This window comes from Scomber scombrus, chromosome 12 (assembly GCF_963691925.1).
Source record: "Scomber scombrus chromosome 12, fScoSco1.1, whole genome shotgun sequence".
Taxonomy (NCBI): Eukaryota; Metazoa; Chordata; class Actinopteri; order Scombriformes; family Scombridae; genus Scomber; species Scomber scombrus.
Genome location: NC_084981.1, coordinates 23,829,608 through 23,847,864, shown reverse-complemented (window position 1 = coordinate 23,847,864; position 18,257 = coordinate 23,829,608). Strand labels below are relative to the sequence as shown.

Here is an 18,257-nt window from a genome sequence, read left to right as displayed (position 1 = left end):
CTTCCCTCCCTCCCTCCTATCAACTTGTTGCCCCATACTTTCCCTCCTCTGCTGTCCTCCTCAACTTCCTCCCCGGACTCTGCTCATTTTTACTTAATCTTCCGTCTCTTTCATCCTGCTTTTCTTACTTCATTACTTTCTTCTTCCTCCCTGGTTTTCCTTTTATCACTCTATATCACTTTAAGTGTATCAAGGCTTCCAGTTTAGATCAGTAAAGAAGTCCCAGTTACAAGGCAGATTTTTTATATAGCGCATTTCATTCAGAGGGGCAACTCTATGTGCTTTACATAAAAACAGAATATCGGATGATTTAAGAGTAAAAATGGGACACATTAAAACATACAATTAAAAAAGAAAAAAAAGAACCCAATCATAATAAAAAATAAAACAAAGTATAGGAAAGAGAGAAAGAAAACAAACAGCTAGACTAGTTTTCTTTTTAAAATACATATTTAAATCAGTTGAAATAGAAGTGGTAATGACATTTGACTATTGGAAATAGTAAGCAAGGTTTTTAACTTACTGTTGCTGCACAAAGTTTCAATCTATCAGATGTTCTTCAGGCATGAAAAAGAAAGTTTTTTTTGGATGTGCACACTTTTTATAGCTAAAGAAGCCATGAAGTCAAAGAGTGGACATCTGTGACCACTGCATCAAGTTTTAATGGTAACTTTTAATCTGTGCTTAAGAGCTGGAACTTTGGGGATCCGTCTGTAGGTCTCACTGATTGTGAGTGACCTCTGCAGAAAGTGTGGGCCGTGCCTACACAGTGTAAATGGAAACTTGTCGGTTTTTGGCTGTTGAGCGAAGCTGTCAGAAGCGTAGCCGTGTGTTTTAGCCCTCTCGGCTGTCTAAAGACAGACAGGTTATTGACTGGCGTGTTTCTTTTGCTCCGTCTCCTACATCAGGAGCTGTTCTGTGCAGAATAGAGTTCAAGAGGGCAACGCAGTGTTTTGACTGGAGCCCTTTCACATGTCTTTTAGCCAGTGCTGGTCTGTTTAAGCTGCTCTATAGGGCTGCCTGCTTTTCTTTTCTTCACTTCCCCTCTCTCTATCACTCTGCTGTTAGACTGACACTCACTAGGTCTAACCTCTCTTTCAGACAGATACCTAGTCAATCATATTTTTTTTTTACTCTCACCCTCTCTATCAAATTGTCTTTGTTTGGGATTGCTTGTTGCATGTTGAGTAAATGTCTCAAAACCGTGCTCCTGCTTTCAGTGCCACAAGCATGCCTGTATATTGATAACACTCTGGTATGTGTGTAGGAGTGTGTGTGTGTGTAATGTGTGTGTGTGTGTGTGTGTGTAATGCCTCCGTGCTCCTGCCTGTCTGTCTGTCAGTAGTCCACCTTGGGCAGTAAGGATATGAGGTCACGCAGACCTGACCTCAGTGCACCTGCATCTTCTATTACCTTTTTCACTTTTGTGTGTTGTTCATTGTATTGCACCAAACACTCATTTCCATTTAGCAATTTCCTTAATGAAACAATGGGCAGTCGGAACCAAATAATGGGTTTAAATAAATAGTTTTGATAATCTTGATGATTCATTGCTGGATTTTTTAACAGTGCAAACAAAATGCCAAGTATGGATCTATATATATATATATATATATATATATATATTTTTTTTTTTTTTTTTTTTAATTCTTTTTATTTTCTTGTATGAACATTTTTCTTACATGTGCTACCACTGAATTGCTTAGTTGTGTTCATGCCCATTAATAATATAGTGGGGGAAATAAGTATCGAACACGTCAACTTTTTGATTTGTTTATATGTTTGGATTTCTTGAGTTAATACCAAAGTCTGGCGAAAATTTCATGTGAATAGCCTCTTTGGAAATATGTTTACTAAAAAAAATGTTGACGTATTCAATACTTATTTCCCCCACTGTATATAACATCTTTTTTTCTTTTTTTTTAGGTCAAACGGCATAGATGTCTTAATAATGTCACCCCCCTTTATTCATGCAAATTACTATAATTTTAATTTTGACTTAAAAATTGCCGTCTTTGTTACATTTATATACTTTCTAACACATCTTTTTGTCTTTTCTTGCTGTCTTTTGTTGTCTCCCCCCCCTTTCCCTCCATTCTCAGATCCAACCCGTTCTATGAGCCAAGGACATCGAGCCCCACACAGAACCCCGCTGGCGTCCCCTCCCTGGATGTGGGCAGCAGCCAAAAGAGGAGGGCTCCCCCACCCCCAAGTTCCAGCCCTGGCCTCGGCCCCAGTCCGCCAGCTCCCAAACCCAGCTCTGGCCTAGACAGGGAGAGATCCCAGCCAGCCGGGCCCAGCCCAGTGGCAGCAGTGATTGGGAGAGAGCTGGCCTCCTCTTCCCCCAAGGTAAACAGGCCTTACTTGAATGTAATAAACTTGATTATCACTGCAACAGGCAAAACAACAAACGTAATGAATGTAATCACTTTCTGCTCCAGAAATCTCATCCTGAATTCTGCAGGCTGTAACTTTCCAGACTGTCCTAGAGATTAGATATCTCTCCACAGTCTGTGAGTTTCATATATTCTAGTAGTCGTGGAATAACAGAATTTTGCAAAAAAAGAGGCCTTTGTCAAAATTAAATCGTAATTAATCCAAGTTTTGGTTACAATTCCTCACCACGGAGCTCACTAGCGATGTATTGCAGCCCAGTGCTTAATGCCTACTGGGATGTTAAGGGGGAAAAAAAGTTAAAAAAATTAACTTCACTATCGGAAAGTTAGATACTTTGCGGAAAGTATTGAAAGTAACCTCATTAAAAGACAAGGCAGACACTTGTAGCAATAAGTTGCTAATGAAACAGTTTTACTCACTGTTTTTAGGTATGAAGGTTCACAGCATATCGAAGAATTATTGAGGAAAAGTATGAGTTTTGGCGCACAACTGATGGCAGTTTCGGTACTTGAAAGTTTTCAATACTCTTCATACTATGCTATGGACACATGTGGGTTAGATATAGCTCTAAATGCAGTAATAGTTTAAATGCCTTCATTGTAAAAGTTATAGTTTTTAAGGTATGAAGGTTCACAGCATATCAGAAGAATTAGTGAGGAAAAGTGTGAGCAAACAGATGACAATTTTCATACTTGAAAGTTTTCAATACTCTTCATACTATGGACACATACAGGTGGGTGTGATACAGCCCTAAAAGTAAGGCTTGACTTTTGACACTAATAGTTTGAATGCCTGCAGTGTATAAGTTATAGAGTAGACACTGCAGAAATAATATTGTATACCGTACATGTTCACAGTATTTGATTTCTTCAACTGTTCAAGATGAATGTAATTCAGATCTTTGAATTTTTCACCAGAATTTCAGTGCAATAAATGTTATAACATTTCAGTAAGACTTTAGTTTAAAGCTGTGTGAAAAGTTTGAATCGTAATACAGCATAAACTTAAATCCTAAAATCCCCAAATTCCATATCTAATAGTCTACTTACTATTCTTCATTCTGGCTCATTCGTTGCAGCATATGGTATTATAAGTGAGTGACTTGAAGTATTTTGTGTGTGTGTGTGTGTGTGTGTGTGTGTGTGTGTGTGTGATTGTGTGTGTGTGTGTGTGTGTGTGTGTGTGTGTGTGTGTGTGTGTGTGTGTCCACATCCAGTGGTCCTTACATTAGCTTTCTTTCCACCTGCACAATCCCATCTTCTGCCCCATTCTTTATGCTCATGAAACTCCCCAGCTCCTCATTTGAATATAGGTATTTGTTTATTGGGGTGTTTTCGTATGTTTATTTATTTATTTAAATTAGGTAAATCATGGCTGGGTCTAATTAAATGGCTGATGGTCACACACACTCACGGCAGGAGTCAGACCAGTTGTGGGGAATGATTGGCTGGGGGTGTGGGGGGTGGGTTGGGGGTTAAAAATGTGTGTGTGTGTGTGTGTGTGTGTAGGGGCTCAATGGGCCTGTGTGGGGCTTAAACACAGGGGGCTTAACTACAGCAGAGCGATCACAAGGGGGTGTTGACCCCCTGTGCACACACACCCACACATGCAAACACACTCTGTACAGTTACTTATACCCACACAGACACACACAGGTCCCTCCTCCCCATGCAGCTGGCTAGCTGACTGTTTTAGTGTAGCTGGGCGGTGATGCTGGCCGTCCATGTAATTATGGCACAGTGCCTTTATCACCCAGCTGCAGTTGCCTGTGACCGTGGGTGAGGGGGCCTAAACCACTTTAATTACCCAAAGCCAGTGGCCTGTGGTGGGCCACACTTCGCCAAGAGATGCCCCTGCCTCTGGAGCTTGGGGGTGGAGGGAGGGATGGTGGAGGGGGAGATGCAAAGAATGAATTGTGGGTGAGGATTGAAGAGAGAGGAGGGGTGAGAGAGTGTGGAGGGGTGGGGGGGGGGGTGCAGTGAAGGAGAATAGGTGGAAGATAGTGAAGGGTAGAGTAAAGGAGAATAGCGGGGGGAAGAGAAGGAAGGAGGCCAGGGAATAGTAGAGAGAGAGAGAGAGAGAGAGAGAGAGAGAGAGAGAGATAGGATGTTCACAGTAAACAAGGATAGGCCTACAGGGTCTGTTGACATATACAGCTAGTGTGAATAGGTTTCTTTTTCTTATTCACACCAAGCACTATGACACACACAAACACACACACACACACACACATGCACGCACGCACGCACGCACGCACGCACGCCTCAGCCATGTGTAGGCTGTTAGATGACCTTTGAATGTATGAAGTCAGAGAGGATTAAGAGGAGACATTCCCACTATGAGAGGCCAAGACGAAACCAACACATCATCACACTATGAACGTGTATGGAGTGTAGATGTGCGCTTGTGCTTGCATGCATGTATGTGTCCGTCCTCTCTTATAGTTTCTAGTTTCTGCCTGAGGCTCAGTTCAGTGAATATGCACCGGGGCACAGTTGTAACCTTCCCCCAAAACACAGCCAACCTCTACCTCTACCTTACAATAGGTTTCAAGGTGTGTATTCTTCATTTATAGTTATCTCTAGCAACTGTTCTTGTGGGCATTTGGTGTGTCGGACCAAGATAAACACACACACACACACACACACACACAGAACTAGTCTAATCTCAGAATAGAAATTCATATATTGAAAGCCGCCATGCTCGGTTATACATTTACAACCTGCCCTTAAGGGTATAAAACGTCTCATATGTGTTTTTCTTGAATGAAATCATGTCTTTGCAAACCATGAGATTAAGCACGCCTTATATCACATTTACATTTTACACATTAAAAGTCAGTGTAAACTTAAGTGCGGCGGTTCAGCCACTAAAGTTACAACCGTCAAAAAAGTGACAAGAATAAGGGTCAGAGTCTTGGCACTCTAATATTATTCCTGTGTTCATGGACTGACATTTAAAAAGATATGAATTGAAATAAGAAAATATTAGCCAAAGCAATCAAGGTAGGAAGATAAGAGCGCCGCACAGTAAGGGAGAAGAAATTAAAATACCTATTCATCATATACCCTAAATTAATGTCATATTTAGCTAAACTCCCCTTCACAGAATGTATATATGCATTAAACTTTGCCTTAGATGTAGCTGTATCCACCATGTCATTGCATTAAACCCCCCCCCTACTTCAATGCCAGCCTGTGAAAAATCAGGACATCTACAGGACATATGGTGTGCGTCCACTTACTCTATATGCAGGTATTACACATATGGATTGGATTTACATTAAGCTCGAACAAGAGCTCAAAGCTCTGGAGTTTTGCCAGTGGAGCCACGTTCAACACTAACAATTTATGGAAAGGATAAGACGGCAATACTGAACCACTCAAATGCATTTATTGAAACACCTGGCACTGTTTCCCCTATATGCTTTCAACCGCTCAATAACCATAGTGTACATTTTCTGTGTTGAGCCTTTTCATTCTTTGATATTTATATATTTATTACAACTACATCTATCTGGAATCAAACAGCGGTTCTGGTGTCAAATTAACACGCACCTGACTCTATGAACATGATTACAACTACCTGGAATAATTGTAAGGTAGTTTAAAGTTATTCCTCTGCAGGTGTGTGGAAATACAAGTCCTGGTGTTGCAAGCTCAGTGCACACACAACTGGACTGCTGATAAACAAAAATCTTTGGGGAAAACACCCAATGTTGGGGTTTTTCATCTTAAGATCATGCAGGACCATATGACCTGTGTGACCAGTGCCAATGCAATTCAATTTGACCTTTTACCATGCAGGGTCAGTGGATAGAGATGTGCAACATAGCTCTGCAACTTCCAAAAGCTTTGTTTTTCTTTGTTTATTCGTCCATGATGCCGTCACACTGTGGATCCTTTCACAATGTCACAGGGTCATTATGTATGTAGTGCATTTCTTTACCTTGACTGCAACTTTTATGTCACAAGTGTCATCAAGACTTCACAAATGCCACTTTGATTTATAAATATCATCTGAGAGCTGCTTTTTCTTATTTTTGTTTATAAGTTGAGATTTATCTTCAACTGGATGAAAGTTGCACTTCAGACCCTCATTCGATGCTTCACGGCTCCAACGCCGACGTGTCTGTCCGTTGTCCCGTCTGCGAGATATAGATCCTCCAAAGACGTCAAGTTTTAAGTTTAGCTGTGAAGGAGCTGGAAGGATGGAAATATCTGTGGGATTAATTTAAATGAACAGCGGGAGTTCCTGTTGGGCGGGTTGTGAGCTCTGTCTGGTCTGATTCAGTCCATCTCTTTTCCCTGGGGCTGATTTTACCCCTCCCTGTAATTCAGTGATCCCCTGCTCCTCCTTCTGTTTCATCTCCATCTCTATTCCATAGTCAGGCCGCTCTACACTTACATGCTCTGATCTTAAGATTTTCATCAAGTTTCCGCTTCATGAATTATTTGCCTTATTTTCATATAAAGAAAAGTTGGAAGGCGACATATGTCTGTGAGCAAAAGTTTGAACAAAGAAGTTTTATATTAACTTAATATTTACACAAGGAATCTGGGAAAGAGTACGGCCTCTTAAACTTTTAGTTGCTGGGCCTGACAATACTTGTATATCCTAGAACTGTGGATAACTTTATGATATAGAGTATAATGGCAAATTGACAATTGACTTATTATGTATTTTGGTGTCTTGGCTTAAGGGTTTTCGTAAGCTTTCCTTTCTCTATTAATTTACTGTACATTTTGTTAGAATCACCTCAATCCCTCTTCTTTTCTTTTTACAAACTGATTAAAAAGGTAAAAAATGATAGTCTAAACCACAATGTAACACGGTGTCTTTACCACATTTCCCTCTATCTCTGTCTTTTTCGCACACACACCCACTCTTTACAGAGGTGAGAAAGTGAACCAACACCAGAGGTATGTTTTCTTTCTCCCCTTCAGTTGAAGGGCTCGTGTGATTACTTATGTTAATCAAAGGGTTCAAATTAAATAGTTTTGGAGGTTGTGAGAGCTCCTGTGCCAGGGGGAGACAGAGGCCAGAGCTCTCCTTCCTCTCCCAGACATTGTTTTCATAGCCCCTCCTTCAGTTCAGACTACCTCGAAATTGAAATTAGAATAAATTAACATTATTTAATTGAGTTCGCAGAAGGCTGCGATATTTCTTAATTAGCTTTCACCGGGGTTCGCGGCAAGAGAGGACCACATCCACACTGTGAAGTGTTACTGAGGTTGCCGTGACGACTGAGGGATGTTTTTGGAGGACAAAGGGGAGCCCAAGAGACAAGGACAGTCATCTCTTGTCTTCTGATCTCTGCCCGCTCCAAGGTCTCTCATCTTGTTATCATTATATCCGGTCCAAAGTTATTCCATCTTCTCCGACAAGTTTGGCATACCTTTTCATTAAGAGACTCAGATGTAGGACATGAAGAAAGTAAGGCTCAAGGCTCAATGCTTTTAAACAGTGATTAAATAGATTTATAGGAAACTTTCTAGTACTTAATATCCTTCATTATCTGACATGTTAATATATGTGTCCTGTGTTAGAGTAAGACTTTTCGATTTTCACCAGGGCAAAGAAAGAAAATGTTGTCAAGATAATTATGCCAGCCTTGGTATTTGTTGCTTGAGATGATTTTTTTATATATATAAAGGAATGCAAACATGTACCATTAGCTTCTGGTAAGGGTGACAAATATAATATTAGCATAAATGTAAAAAGGCCAATATTAGGTGTAATTGTCATAAATGAAACTTACTTTCTATCTTTACTTTTTCTCTATAGTTCAGTGGAGATGATAAAACACTGAACATCTTATTGCTTGATCAAGGTTAATTTTTCAGGTAAAAGTAAAACAATAGACCTCTTCAGTGCAGATATGCATAAATACTTTCCCCTACAATGTGATTTGTATAGCTACTGTATATTGTTGGTTTAAAAGTAATGCATCAGAAGAGTCTTTGTGTCTCATTTCAGGATTCAGAATTTCAGACCGTTGAATCAGCAGGGAAACGGTCATAGTGGTCCATTTCTTAGACCGAGACATTGAAGCCTCGCTGGTTCCCCTTGGCCACATTGGCCTTTCCATAAGCTGTGTAATATTAGGAGAATAATCCTTAAGAGGAGTAAGGCTAAATCAGTACCTCTCAATGTCTGCCTTTTCCCAGTGTGGACCCCTCCCCAACTCTTATTTGCAGTCTCTTGAGTGGTCTGTCATTGGATCTTGTGGGAGAGAGGAGACCCAGTTTCTTCTCTCGTGTAGTTTAGGTCCAATCATCAGGCTTCCTGTTGTCGTTTCATGCTGCAGGGCATCGCTGTCATCAAGTCAAGCAGAAGGATATAAGACTGACTAATGAGCAATCTCATGTATTAGTTTTCTAAATAAATCTAAGTTGAAAAAGTTTATAGGAATGTTTAGATAAGGTAATATTTTGGGGTAACTCTGAGATCCAAGGAAAATAGAAGTTAGAGCCGCATTTAAAAGACTTACAAAGAAGTTGTTTACTCAAGGAAGAGCTGATCTACTCAGTGCAGGAACTCTGAAGTCTCACAGGGCAACAGACATTAATATATTTGCCGATTTTTAAGTGAATAAATAAAAATCAAATGTTAATACTTATTCAGCGACCATTCCAAACCCAGTCTTATACACTGTTTGCCATGAAAGGAAGAGCATTTGTGTGTTGTGTGTGCTAATATGCAGTCTTGTGTGTGTTGTGAGGGATATATTTTGATCCAGTTACTGTAATGCGGCTATCATTTTTCCACCTCTTCCTCTGTTGGGTGCATGTCGAGTTCACAAGTTAAGCACTGCGAAGAGCTCACTCTCCTCAATACCCGCGCCGACTGGTGTAAAAGGGCCTTCCGCAAAGCGCCGCTTGTAATCTGCCTTTGGTAAGTCCTCCTTAGTTTTATCTGCCAAGGATTACCTCACAAGCTGCAAGCAGGAGAGAACGAGGGAGACGCAGAGCAAGAGGGAGAGAAATGAAAAGCAAGTCAAACAGAAAACGATGAAGATAGAACAAAATGAAAACAAATCGCTGTGTAATCTCTGAAAGAGAGAGAGACCTGCTTTAGAGTTGAAGGGAAGTTTCCCTTGCCACTCATTTAGAAAGGGAATTGACTAATCCCTCCATGATTGATGTCTGCTATGAGAGGCTCTATAGCAGACTAATAGGGCTTATGAGGATGACCAGAAAGTCCTTTGTGTGCGTGCCTGTGTGTGTATGTGTGTGTGTGTATATGTGAATGAACCAAACCTTTTTGTCTTGAGTGTCCCTCTATCCAATGGCCACAGAGGCCAGGGGTTTGAATGACATAGCGGCCGAAGAAGGGGTAACTTTATCTTAATCTGGTCTTAATCTGCCCCAGTCCTCCAGGTGTGTGTGGGCTAAAACCCAGAAAGATCCAGGGTTTTTGGGGTGAGGTTTAAGAAGGCTTCGGGTGAGGAGATAGAAGTACGTGCACTTGAAAACTCCTTGGACCCCCAGAAGGCCTAAGACCCCCCGTACATTCATGAGACCCGCGCTCACTTAGACATGCCATACCTTACTCTTGTCATCGTTGAGTGGCCACTGCTACATTTTAATTGAATTAAACCAACCGTTCTCCATCATTTAAAAAAGGGACCTTAGAAGTACCTTATAAATTAGTCTGAGAGATTCTTCTTTCAAATTGGGTGCGTATGTTTAAACGTGTGCGGACGTGCACGCGTAGGCATGTGCACTCTTGTGTCTGTGTTTGAGGAAAAGAGAGCAAGTGTAGAAATGATAAGGCCTTAATTGCCTCCTTATAAAGCCCTCCAGCACCCTCCTCTTTTGGACCGTTATGGTATGCAGGTGTGTGCTCTTACGTGCTATTGGAAATGCTAAGTGGCATTTTCACCGCTTAACTCGTAGATCTCTGAGTGAGATCATTCCCTTGGCTTTTTCTTTTTTTTTTCATTTGAGCAGTCTTGTAGGAGATCAGTCGACCTCAACCTCGAGATTTGATAGTACAGTCCTGTCTTAGTCATAATTCGTTCTGAACATAAATACATTGAGTGGGTTTATACACTCAATGTCTTCATATTGGCTTGATGATTTGTTGAACGCAGCATTAGTGACCACAGTTAGTAACTAATGTTGGTTTGCTACTTGAAATGACATGCCTTTCTGCTGTAACATCCATTTTATTTCACCTTAACAGCAACAGAGAAGCTTAACAGGAAAGATTTTTTTAAGGTTTAAATGTTTGGCCACGCTAGCAGCATGTCTATCTAATGATTGGTCACTCTGTCAGTTCAACATTAATCCACAGAGAAAAATATTGATAACCGTGGGATTGATTGACAGACATTAAAGAGAATTAATCTTATTGTCTTTGATGATCCCCAAACTTTGATCTAGAGCTGTCAGCAGGTCAAGATGTCCTACTTTTCCATCAAGTTAATGCCTGACATAATCCCTCAAAATCTGATGACTGAATTCCTGGCAAGCTTTAGCCAAAATGAACACTTACATTAACATAATAAACACAGAATTTTCTTGCATAATTTGGAAGTTAAGATTTGTTAATGCATGAGACTAAAGTCAGGAACTCAAGCTCCACACACAATGCATCAAAAGCAGATATGCTAATGACTATATGAGCCCCTTTCAAACCTACTTAAAGTATCAATAATGTTGTTTTCCTTCGTCAAACTTTGTCTTTCTTTATTGATCCATCTTCCCACTCTTCCTGGATGCTCTTGTTGTACTCCTCCCTATTTTTCCTTTACCTACGTGTAGCGCTTTTCCCCACCGCTCTCCTGTCTTCTCCAGTATGCGTGTGTTGATGCATGTGTATTCTGATCAGGAGTCAAAGGGGTGACTTTGTAATTATGTTCATTTTAATTGGCTGTGCTATCACCCCTCTCATCACTTTGGAGCCCACGCTGCACTGGACAATGGCAGTCTGTAGTCGAGTGGGGGGGGGGGTGTGTGCAACTGCTGTGTCAAGACATCCCCTAACCACACGCACGCACGCACGCACGCACGCACACTGTCAGCCTCTTTACCTGCAGAACATAATTCCTAAAGTGGCCTCCTTAATGAGTTTTCCCTGCCCAGGCTTAGATTAATTGATAAATGGCAGCGTTATCGGCACAGCTGATCTCTGAATCCATTGCACCACTAATTTGTTTGTTGAAGATGGCAGTTAAAGGAGATTAATGCAGTATAGATTTATGAGAACCCTCCCCCTCAACCCCCCCTCTTTTTCTCTCCCCCCTTCTCTTCTCTTTCCTTCTTCCTTCCTAAAGCTTATTTGTCTGAGAAGGATGAGGAGGTGGAGGAAGAGAGGAATAGGAAGAGCAAAAGAGGCAGATGGCCTTTGGATTATTTTCTGGGATTCTTTGAAATCCCGGTTTAGAAGATGAAAGATAGGAAAAGATGTGTACTCATGATCTCAAGCAAAGTTAATTTTCATGGTCAGTAGTATGTAATATTCACTAGTAAACACTCTGGTCAGTGTAGTCATGACTGTGGGAAGGTTAGCACTAGGGCTGGGCAAATATATCAATATAATATCGTTATTTTGATACGAGACTAGATATCATCTTAGATTTTGGATATCATAATATCGTCTTTTCTTGGTTTTAAAGACGAAATTACAATAAAGACTCTTCTAGCTGTTCCCACATTACTGATGATTATTTATCAAAAATCTCATTATGTAAGTATTTTATGAAAGCACAGCAATACAATATTATCGCAAAATCAATATTGAGGTATTTGGTCATAAATATCGTGATATGTGATTTTGTCCATATTGCCCAGCCCTACTTAGCACTGAAAATGTAACTTGAAGGAATAGTGTGCATATAATTCAAGATGTAGCTCCTTTGAACATCGTCTCTGACAGATATGCTGCAATGAAGTCACATCAGATTTGATGTAGATAAAAGCTGTCGGCACAACTGTCTGACATCTGCCAGTGCTGTAAATCTGAAGTATTAATGACAGCACTAAAGAGCTGGAGCCCTTCTATGTGGAGTTTGAATGTTCTCTCCTGGTTCTCCGGCTTCCTCCCACAGACCAAAAACAGGCTGGTTAATTGGTGACTCTAAATTAATGCCTGTAGGTGTGAATGTTTGGTTGTCTATTGTATGTTGGCCCTGTGATAGACCGGCGACCTGTCCAGTGTGTACCTCGCCTCTTGCCCCCAATGTCAGCTGTGATTGGCTCCAGCTCCCCCAAAACCCTCTAGAGGATAAGTGGTATGGAAAATGAATGATTGAACTAAAGAGCGTCACAGTTGAGTAGACAGTCACTGTTTTAGATCCGACAAAGGTAACACATGAATGCTTCAGATTTCAGAGTGCAGCTCTATATTTTGCTTGTTTCTATATATTGTAAACGCAGGTTAAGAAGAATGTGAAACAGCAGCAAGGACTCTGATGGGGGGCAGGTTAATAAAACAGGTGTTGAACTCTCACTCTGAACTAGTGATTTTTTTAAAAAACAGGGCTGAGACCTGTAAGGATGTGGCAGGAAGTGCAACATAGCTTTTTCCTCCTCAGAAGGAAGAGGAGGGAGTAGAAGGCAATTTGGAACACCTGTTTTTTTAAGGGAATCCATATTCATTTGTAGCTAAGCTAGCTGGGTTGTGTTGTGTCTTTTTCATGTTTTAAAGAAAAGAACGACAGGGTTGCTTATACATATTTCTCCTGTCTGGCGCCCACTTTTATCTTAAGAGTATCTCCTTTTTTCATCCCCTATGCTACAAGGGTTGATGAGGAGCTGGATCTGTGCAACCTATAGGAAGAAAAAGATGGAGATGCAGAATCTGGTTCACTTTTACCACCGGTGATGTTGTCTTGTTTTGTCCTTAACAGGATCCCATCTTCCATACCATTGACCCCCGCCCCCCTCTTACCGCACACACAGACACACACACACATACACTCAATCCTCAATCCTCAAACCCTACCCACCCTGTATGTCTTTTTTTTTCTCTTCCCCAGCCAAAGCTAATTTGCAGAGGCGTGAGTGTGGGTAATGCTACTGCCGTTTCCATGACAAGCTAAAGCCAGCGCTTACACCGCATTATGCCCCTGTGTTACACGTTCGACGAGCAAGCGGGCGGGTGGGCACACTGCAAGCTGGCACAGTCACTCCTTTGTCTGTTGCCTCCTCCAAACTCTGTTATTTCATGATGTTTTTTTTTTTTTTCTTTTCTATTTTTCAGTGAATGGTTTTTATTTCAATTTCAAGCTGCTTTTGCATGGTTATGCCTTTGGAGCAGAATAGGCCTTGGAAGCGAAAATGGTCCTGGAAAAGGAAACCGCTTTTTCCCCGATTTTTGCATTTTACATCACGGTAGCCAACTGCCGAAAGGCCCTCTGTCTTGGCCTGCAGGTTCGCTCCTAGATGCGAAGTATATATCTGCTTCTGTGTGAATCACTAGCAAGCCCCCATCGCCATCACAATGTATTTACATATGTATTTTTTCCTACTTTGTCATATTACACAAAACTACAGCATAAACACTTGTTAGGAATTGTGGAGCTCAGTATCGTCTGGCTGGGTAAGCGTAGCAGCCTTTAAGAGTGCCTTGCTCAGGAGCAGCAGGTTCAATCTGCCTGCTCACACACACACACATGAAGCCTGACTTAACTAAACAGTGTCGAGATGCACACACTTTCTCTCATAGCTCTCTTTGGAAGGAGCCCCTCCTCGGTGTGATTACAACAGTAATGCGATATTTCCTTTGTATGTTAATGTGTATTATTTTTCACGCTACATTCTCTCTCCTCTCCTCCTCCTCTAGCCTTTTGTCACCCCCCCTCTTCCTCCATCTCCTCCACCTCTTTCCCTATTGTTCCATCCACTCCACATCTCCATTTACATAATTGAACTTTTGATTGGACTTTGCTCCCTCCCCTCTGCTCTCATGCAGGCAAACGTTTGAAATCCGAAGCACAATTTCATGGGTAAGATGACACGAGGTGATCATTCTTTTTTTTTTACACGCTTCATCTTTTTCTAATGTGAAGACGTCGGACATAGAAAGCCCCAGATTAAACAAATTGCTTGTTTTGATTGAAGGTGCAATTAAATAATTGAGCATGTCGATGATTTGGAGCACAGCCAATCAGATGGGAGCTTTTCAGGAGCAGGATGGACAGGCCACTTAAGTACACAAACCTTATCCTCTTAAATGTGAACAGGTATTTATGTTTTTCAAGTGGGTGGGTGCGTACATCTTGGAGTTAAGTGTGTTTACCTAATTTTACTAAACTGTGTCTAACCGTACAGTGTGGCTCTGTTTTTGCCTGTCCTGTATGTGTACGTGTACGTGTGTGTGTGTGTGTACGTGTACGTGTACGTGTACGTGTACGTGTACGTGTACGTGTACGTGTACGTGTGTGTGTGTGTGTGTGTGTGTGTGTGTGTGTGTGTGTGTGTGTGTGTGTGTACATTAAATTCAGTGTGTCTCTGTGTGTGTGTGTGCCTACTGTTCAGTATCAGTGCATTAGAGCTTGAGTGTGTACGCATATACAGTACGTGTGGTTTCATACTGTAGACGCTGTTGTCATTTGGAGTGAGTCTGTGTGTTTATGTGTGCGTCGCTCTCTCTCTCTATATGTGTGTGTGTGTGGACTTTTTTTTTTTTTTTTTTTTCGTTGCCGTAGGCTCCTTGAGCGGATTACAAGTTTTAAAGAGTATGAGATTCAACACCTCCTCAAATCTGACACTCCCTGACACTGCTTTGAAGCCATGAAAGTGAGATTGGAAAGACACGGAAGCTCTTTTTTCTCCACAGAGTCGTGGGTTTATGTCATTGGGTTGAGGCCAGTTAAATTTCCATTGAAGCGTTATGCCCCGGAGTGAGAGACAAAGCTGCCACTTAAAGCGTTTGACTTGTATCTTTTTTATGACTCTGAAAGGCCAGTTTTAATGGCCTCCATATTTGTAAGTCGTTTAATTGTGTTTAATGTTGTGCAACTCTATTTACAGTTGTCCATTGTCAATAAGAGCGACAGGATGAGCCAGCAGTAGAGTTATTCAGCTTTTTGCCTATAACTCTTTATGAAAATCAGTGAAAAATGTACCTGCAATAATCAATGAAATGTCCTTATTTGTATTAACTTTAAACATTGGCATTGAAAATGAAACAACTGTCTTAAAATGTTATAAACTTAATCTAGATGTACTTCACACTCTCTCATCCATGTATAATGTTAGTGAAGTAGGACTGTACAGTGCTGTTAAACTTACTGTAAGTCAGTGGATGTTTGCCATTCCTCTAAAAGCTATTTTAAATGACTTCTGCTTATATACTGAACATACATTACAGTAGATCCGAAGTCTAAAAGTATCAATTTCCAACCTCGTTACAGAATTGTTATTTTCCCTTAAGACCAAAAATCCACCTGTGACAATTTTCTAATTTTCCATATCATGGTTCATCCGTTTACTTATGATTCCAGATCCCAGATCCAAATCCAACCCTCCCAAAATAACATTGCTGACACCAAAAAAAAATCTTCCTCCCGACACGAGCACCAACAGCAAACTGGATGCTTCCAATCCCAGGTTTTCCTCCTATCTTGTCATTCAGGCATTGTAGTGAGCTTAACCCCCCTTCTTTCTCTCTCTCACATCCTTTTTCCCCCTTCTTCCATTTTCTTCTTTCTTTGCCCCATCGGATGTATGTTGTTGACACTGAGGCACCAGGAATAATGGAATCTCTTGTCAGTAGCTTGTATTTTTCACCCAGGCTGTTAGGGCTGTGTATAATAGTAGCAGAGGAGGAGGAAGAGGGGAGGTTATGTGCCACTGATAGTAATGAAGGTTGCCTTTTCATTTTTTAATATGGAATGTTTGTGGGCCGAGGCAATGCTCTCCGCTAATCCTACCCTCGAGCCGAGCTAGCTACATGGCTGTGTCAGTGTTGCGCACACACATCCAGTGACATTCACACAGACAGATAAAAGACAAACACACACACACACATTACATACATGTGCACACCTTCCTTCAGGCAAGACAGCAAACTGTTTGATAAGTCAGGGTGCATTTCTGCTCCTCATGAAAAATTCACTCCTTTTTCCATGTTTGTGTCTTAAGGTTGTGCGCTCCGTTACTGTAGAAGCAGATACGGTATTTGTTCAATATTTGACGCAATATGAAAGCTCAAGCACGTAGATGCGTTTTTATAAACTTTTATCAGCGAGGAGCGTAATGAAATGGTCTGGACTGCCGATTTGAGAAAATTACATCAGTTTGCGGGGTTTGTTATGAACGTGGTGGGGGGGGGGGGGTCACACTGCTTGGCATGCGCCGCTGTTGTTGGAGGAATACCACGTCGTCGCTTCAAATCTTGTTTGTCAAGAAAGAAGAAAAAGGATGTTTAGTCTCATTGAAGCTTGTGCATTTTTGGAATTACACACTCATTTGGTTTAACATAGGTTTTTAAAACACCCACTCCTCATCTTCCTCATCTAATTAATTAGAAGTGTGTGTTAGAAAGTGTTTCTTTACTTTTTTAAAGTGCAGCTGTTTGTGTAACGGTTTATTTGTGTTTTTTTGCTCCGACACTTGCATATGAATAGGTGTTTGGGTGTGTATAAGAGTGTGAGCCTGTCTTGCTGGCTAATGTACGTTTTTGTTTTCCCACTGGCTATGTTACTCAGGTGTGTATGTGCCTGTGTGTGCGTGCGTGTGTGTGTTTTCCGCCAGCTAGGGTGCAGGGGTCTGCGGCACTGGAGTGTGCTGTGTGTCTAATTGCTTTAATAGCACCTGGTGTCTAATCCCAGGTAATTAGAGCGCTCAAATTAGACAGCTACTTTCCACCGTCACTTGAAAAAGCAGAAAAGGGAAGGCCTGGAGGAAGACTGAAAGTCAACAAACAAACACACACACACATGCACACTTTGAAGGATGCATACATTAAAAAAGCAGAAGCAACAACCGGAGAAACAAGTTTAGTCCAGTCGGCCAACTGAGTATATGCATGTGTGGTATTTTAATCTGAAAAGCCACATTATGTTAAACTTGTCACTTGACCTTCCTGATAAGGTTAAAAAGACAATTCCTCCCATTTTCTCTCCATGTACAGTAAGTGCAACCATGTTGTAATCGGTATCGACTTTCTGACTTTTTATATCATTTTTTCCTCCCCCCTTTTCTTGTAATTTTTTTTTTCCTATCCATTTGTTTGGGTGGCACGCAGGCATTGTCGAGGCCGCCTAAAACGTGTCTGGAGAAGCTGTGGGGAAAGGTTAAGGCCCTCTTTTAAAGATGAGCCGGAAATGTCAAGTGTCCGCCCCTCAGGCTCCCGCTACCGTCTCCCTGTACTGAGACTGCCGTAGGGGCCTGCATGACACACACACAGACACACACACTGGTACAAAGGTTAGGAGTTGCTATTAGAGATGGCCTCCAGTCTCTTTCATCTTGGTCCTTGTGGCATCTCAGCAGGCTCCAGGCTCACGGTCACAGGTTAAACTACAACAATTGAAGAGCAAGAGAGATCCAGGTTCCCAAAGACTGCAGCTAACTGGCTTGTGTTTTCAGTCTTTTGTAAATGCCTGCTGATTGTTAAAACAATTAACATTTTTGGGTCTTAAAATCTGTCAACAGCGAAGACGGCTAAAAAAGAGCTAAAAAGCATACAGACTAGATGTTAAGTTTTGGTTCATATAATCTTAAAGCTGGCCCCGCAGAGGGGTTCAGACATAGCACGTGTAGTTGTGCACTTCTGGGTTTCAGCATTAAGCTTGAGCACATCTCTCTTTTTGGAGTGACATCCTCAAACCATTGCCCTCTCTCTCTATATTTTTTTTTACAATTTACTAATGTTAACAAATTGTCTTTTTTAATCTATTCTGT

At 41.3% G+C, this 18,257-nt stretch overlaps 1 protein-coding gene across 2 annotated transcripts in view; it reads left to right on the top strand.

Moving 5' to 3' along the window:
- ehbp1 (EH domain binding protein 1) overlaps positions 1-18,257 on the top strand; it is a 164,596-nt gene that overhangs the window by 63,740 nt on the left and 82,599 nt on the right. For both annotated transcript variants that reach the window (XM_062429954.1, XM_062429955.1), the window contains one exon: positions 2,103-2,349. In XM_062429954.1, the coding sequence (XP_062285938.1) occupies positions 2,103-2,349 (247 nt within the window). The remainder of the gene's footprint in view (positions 1-2,102; positions 2,350-18,257) is intronic.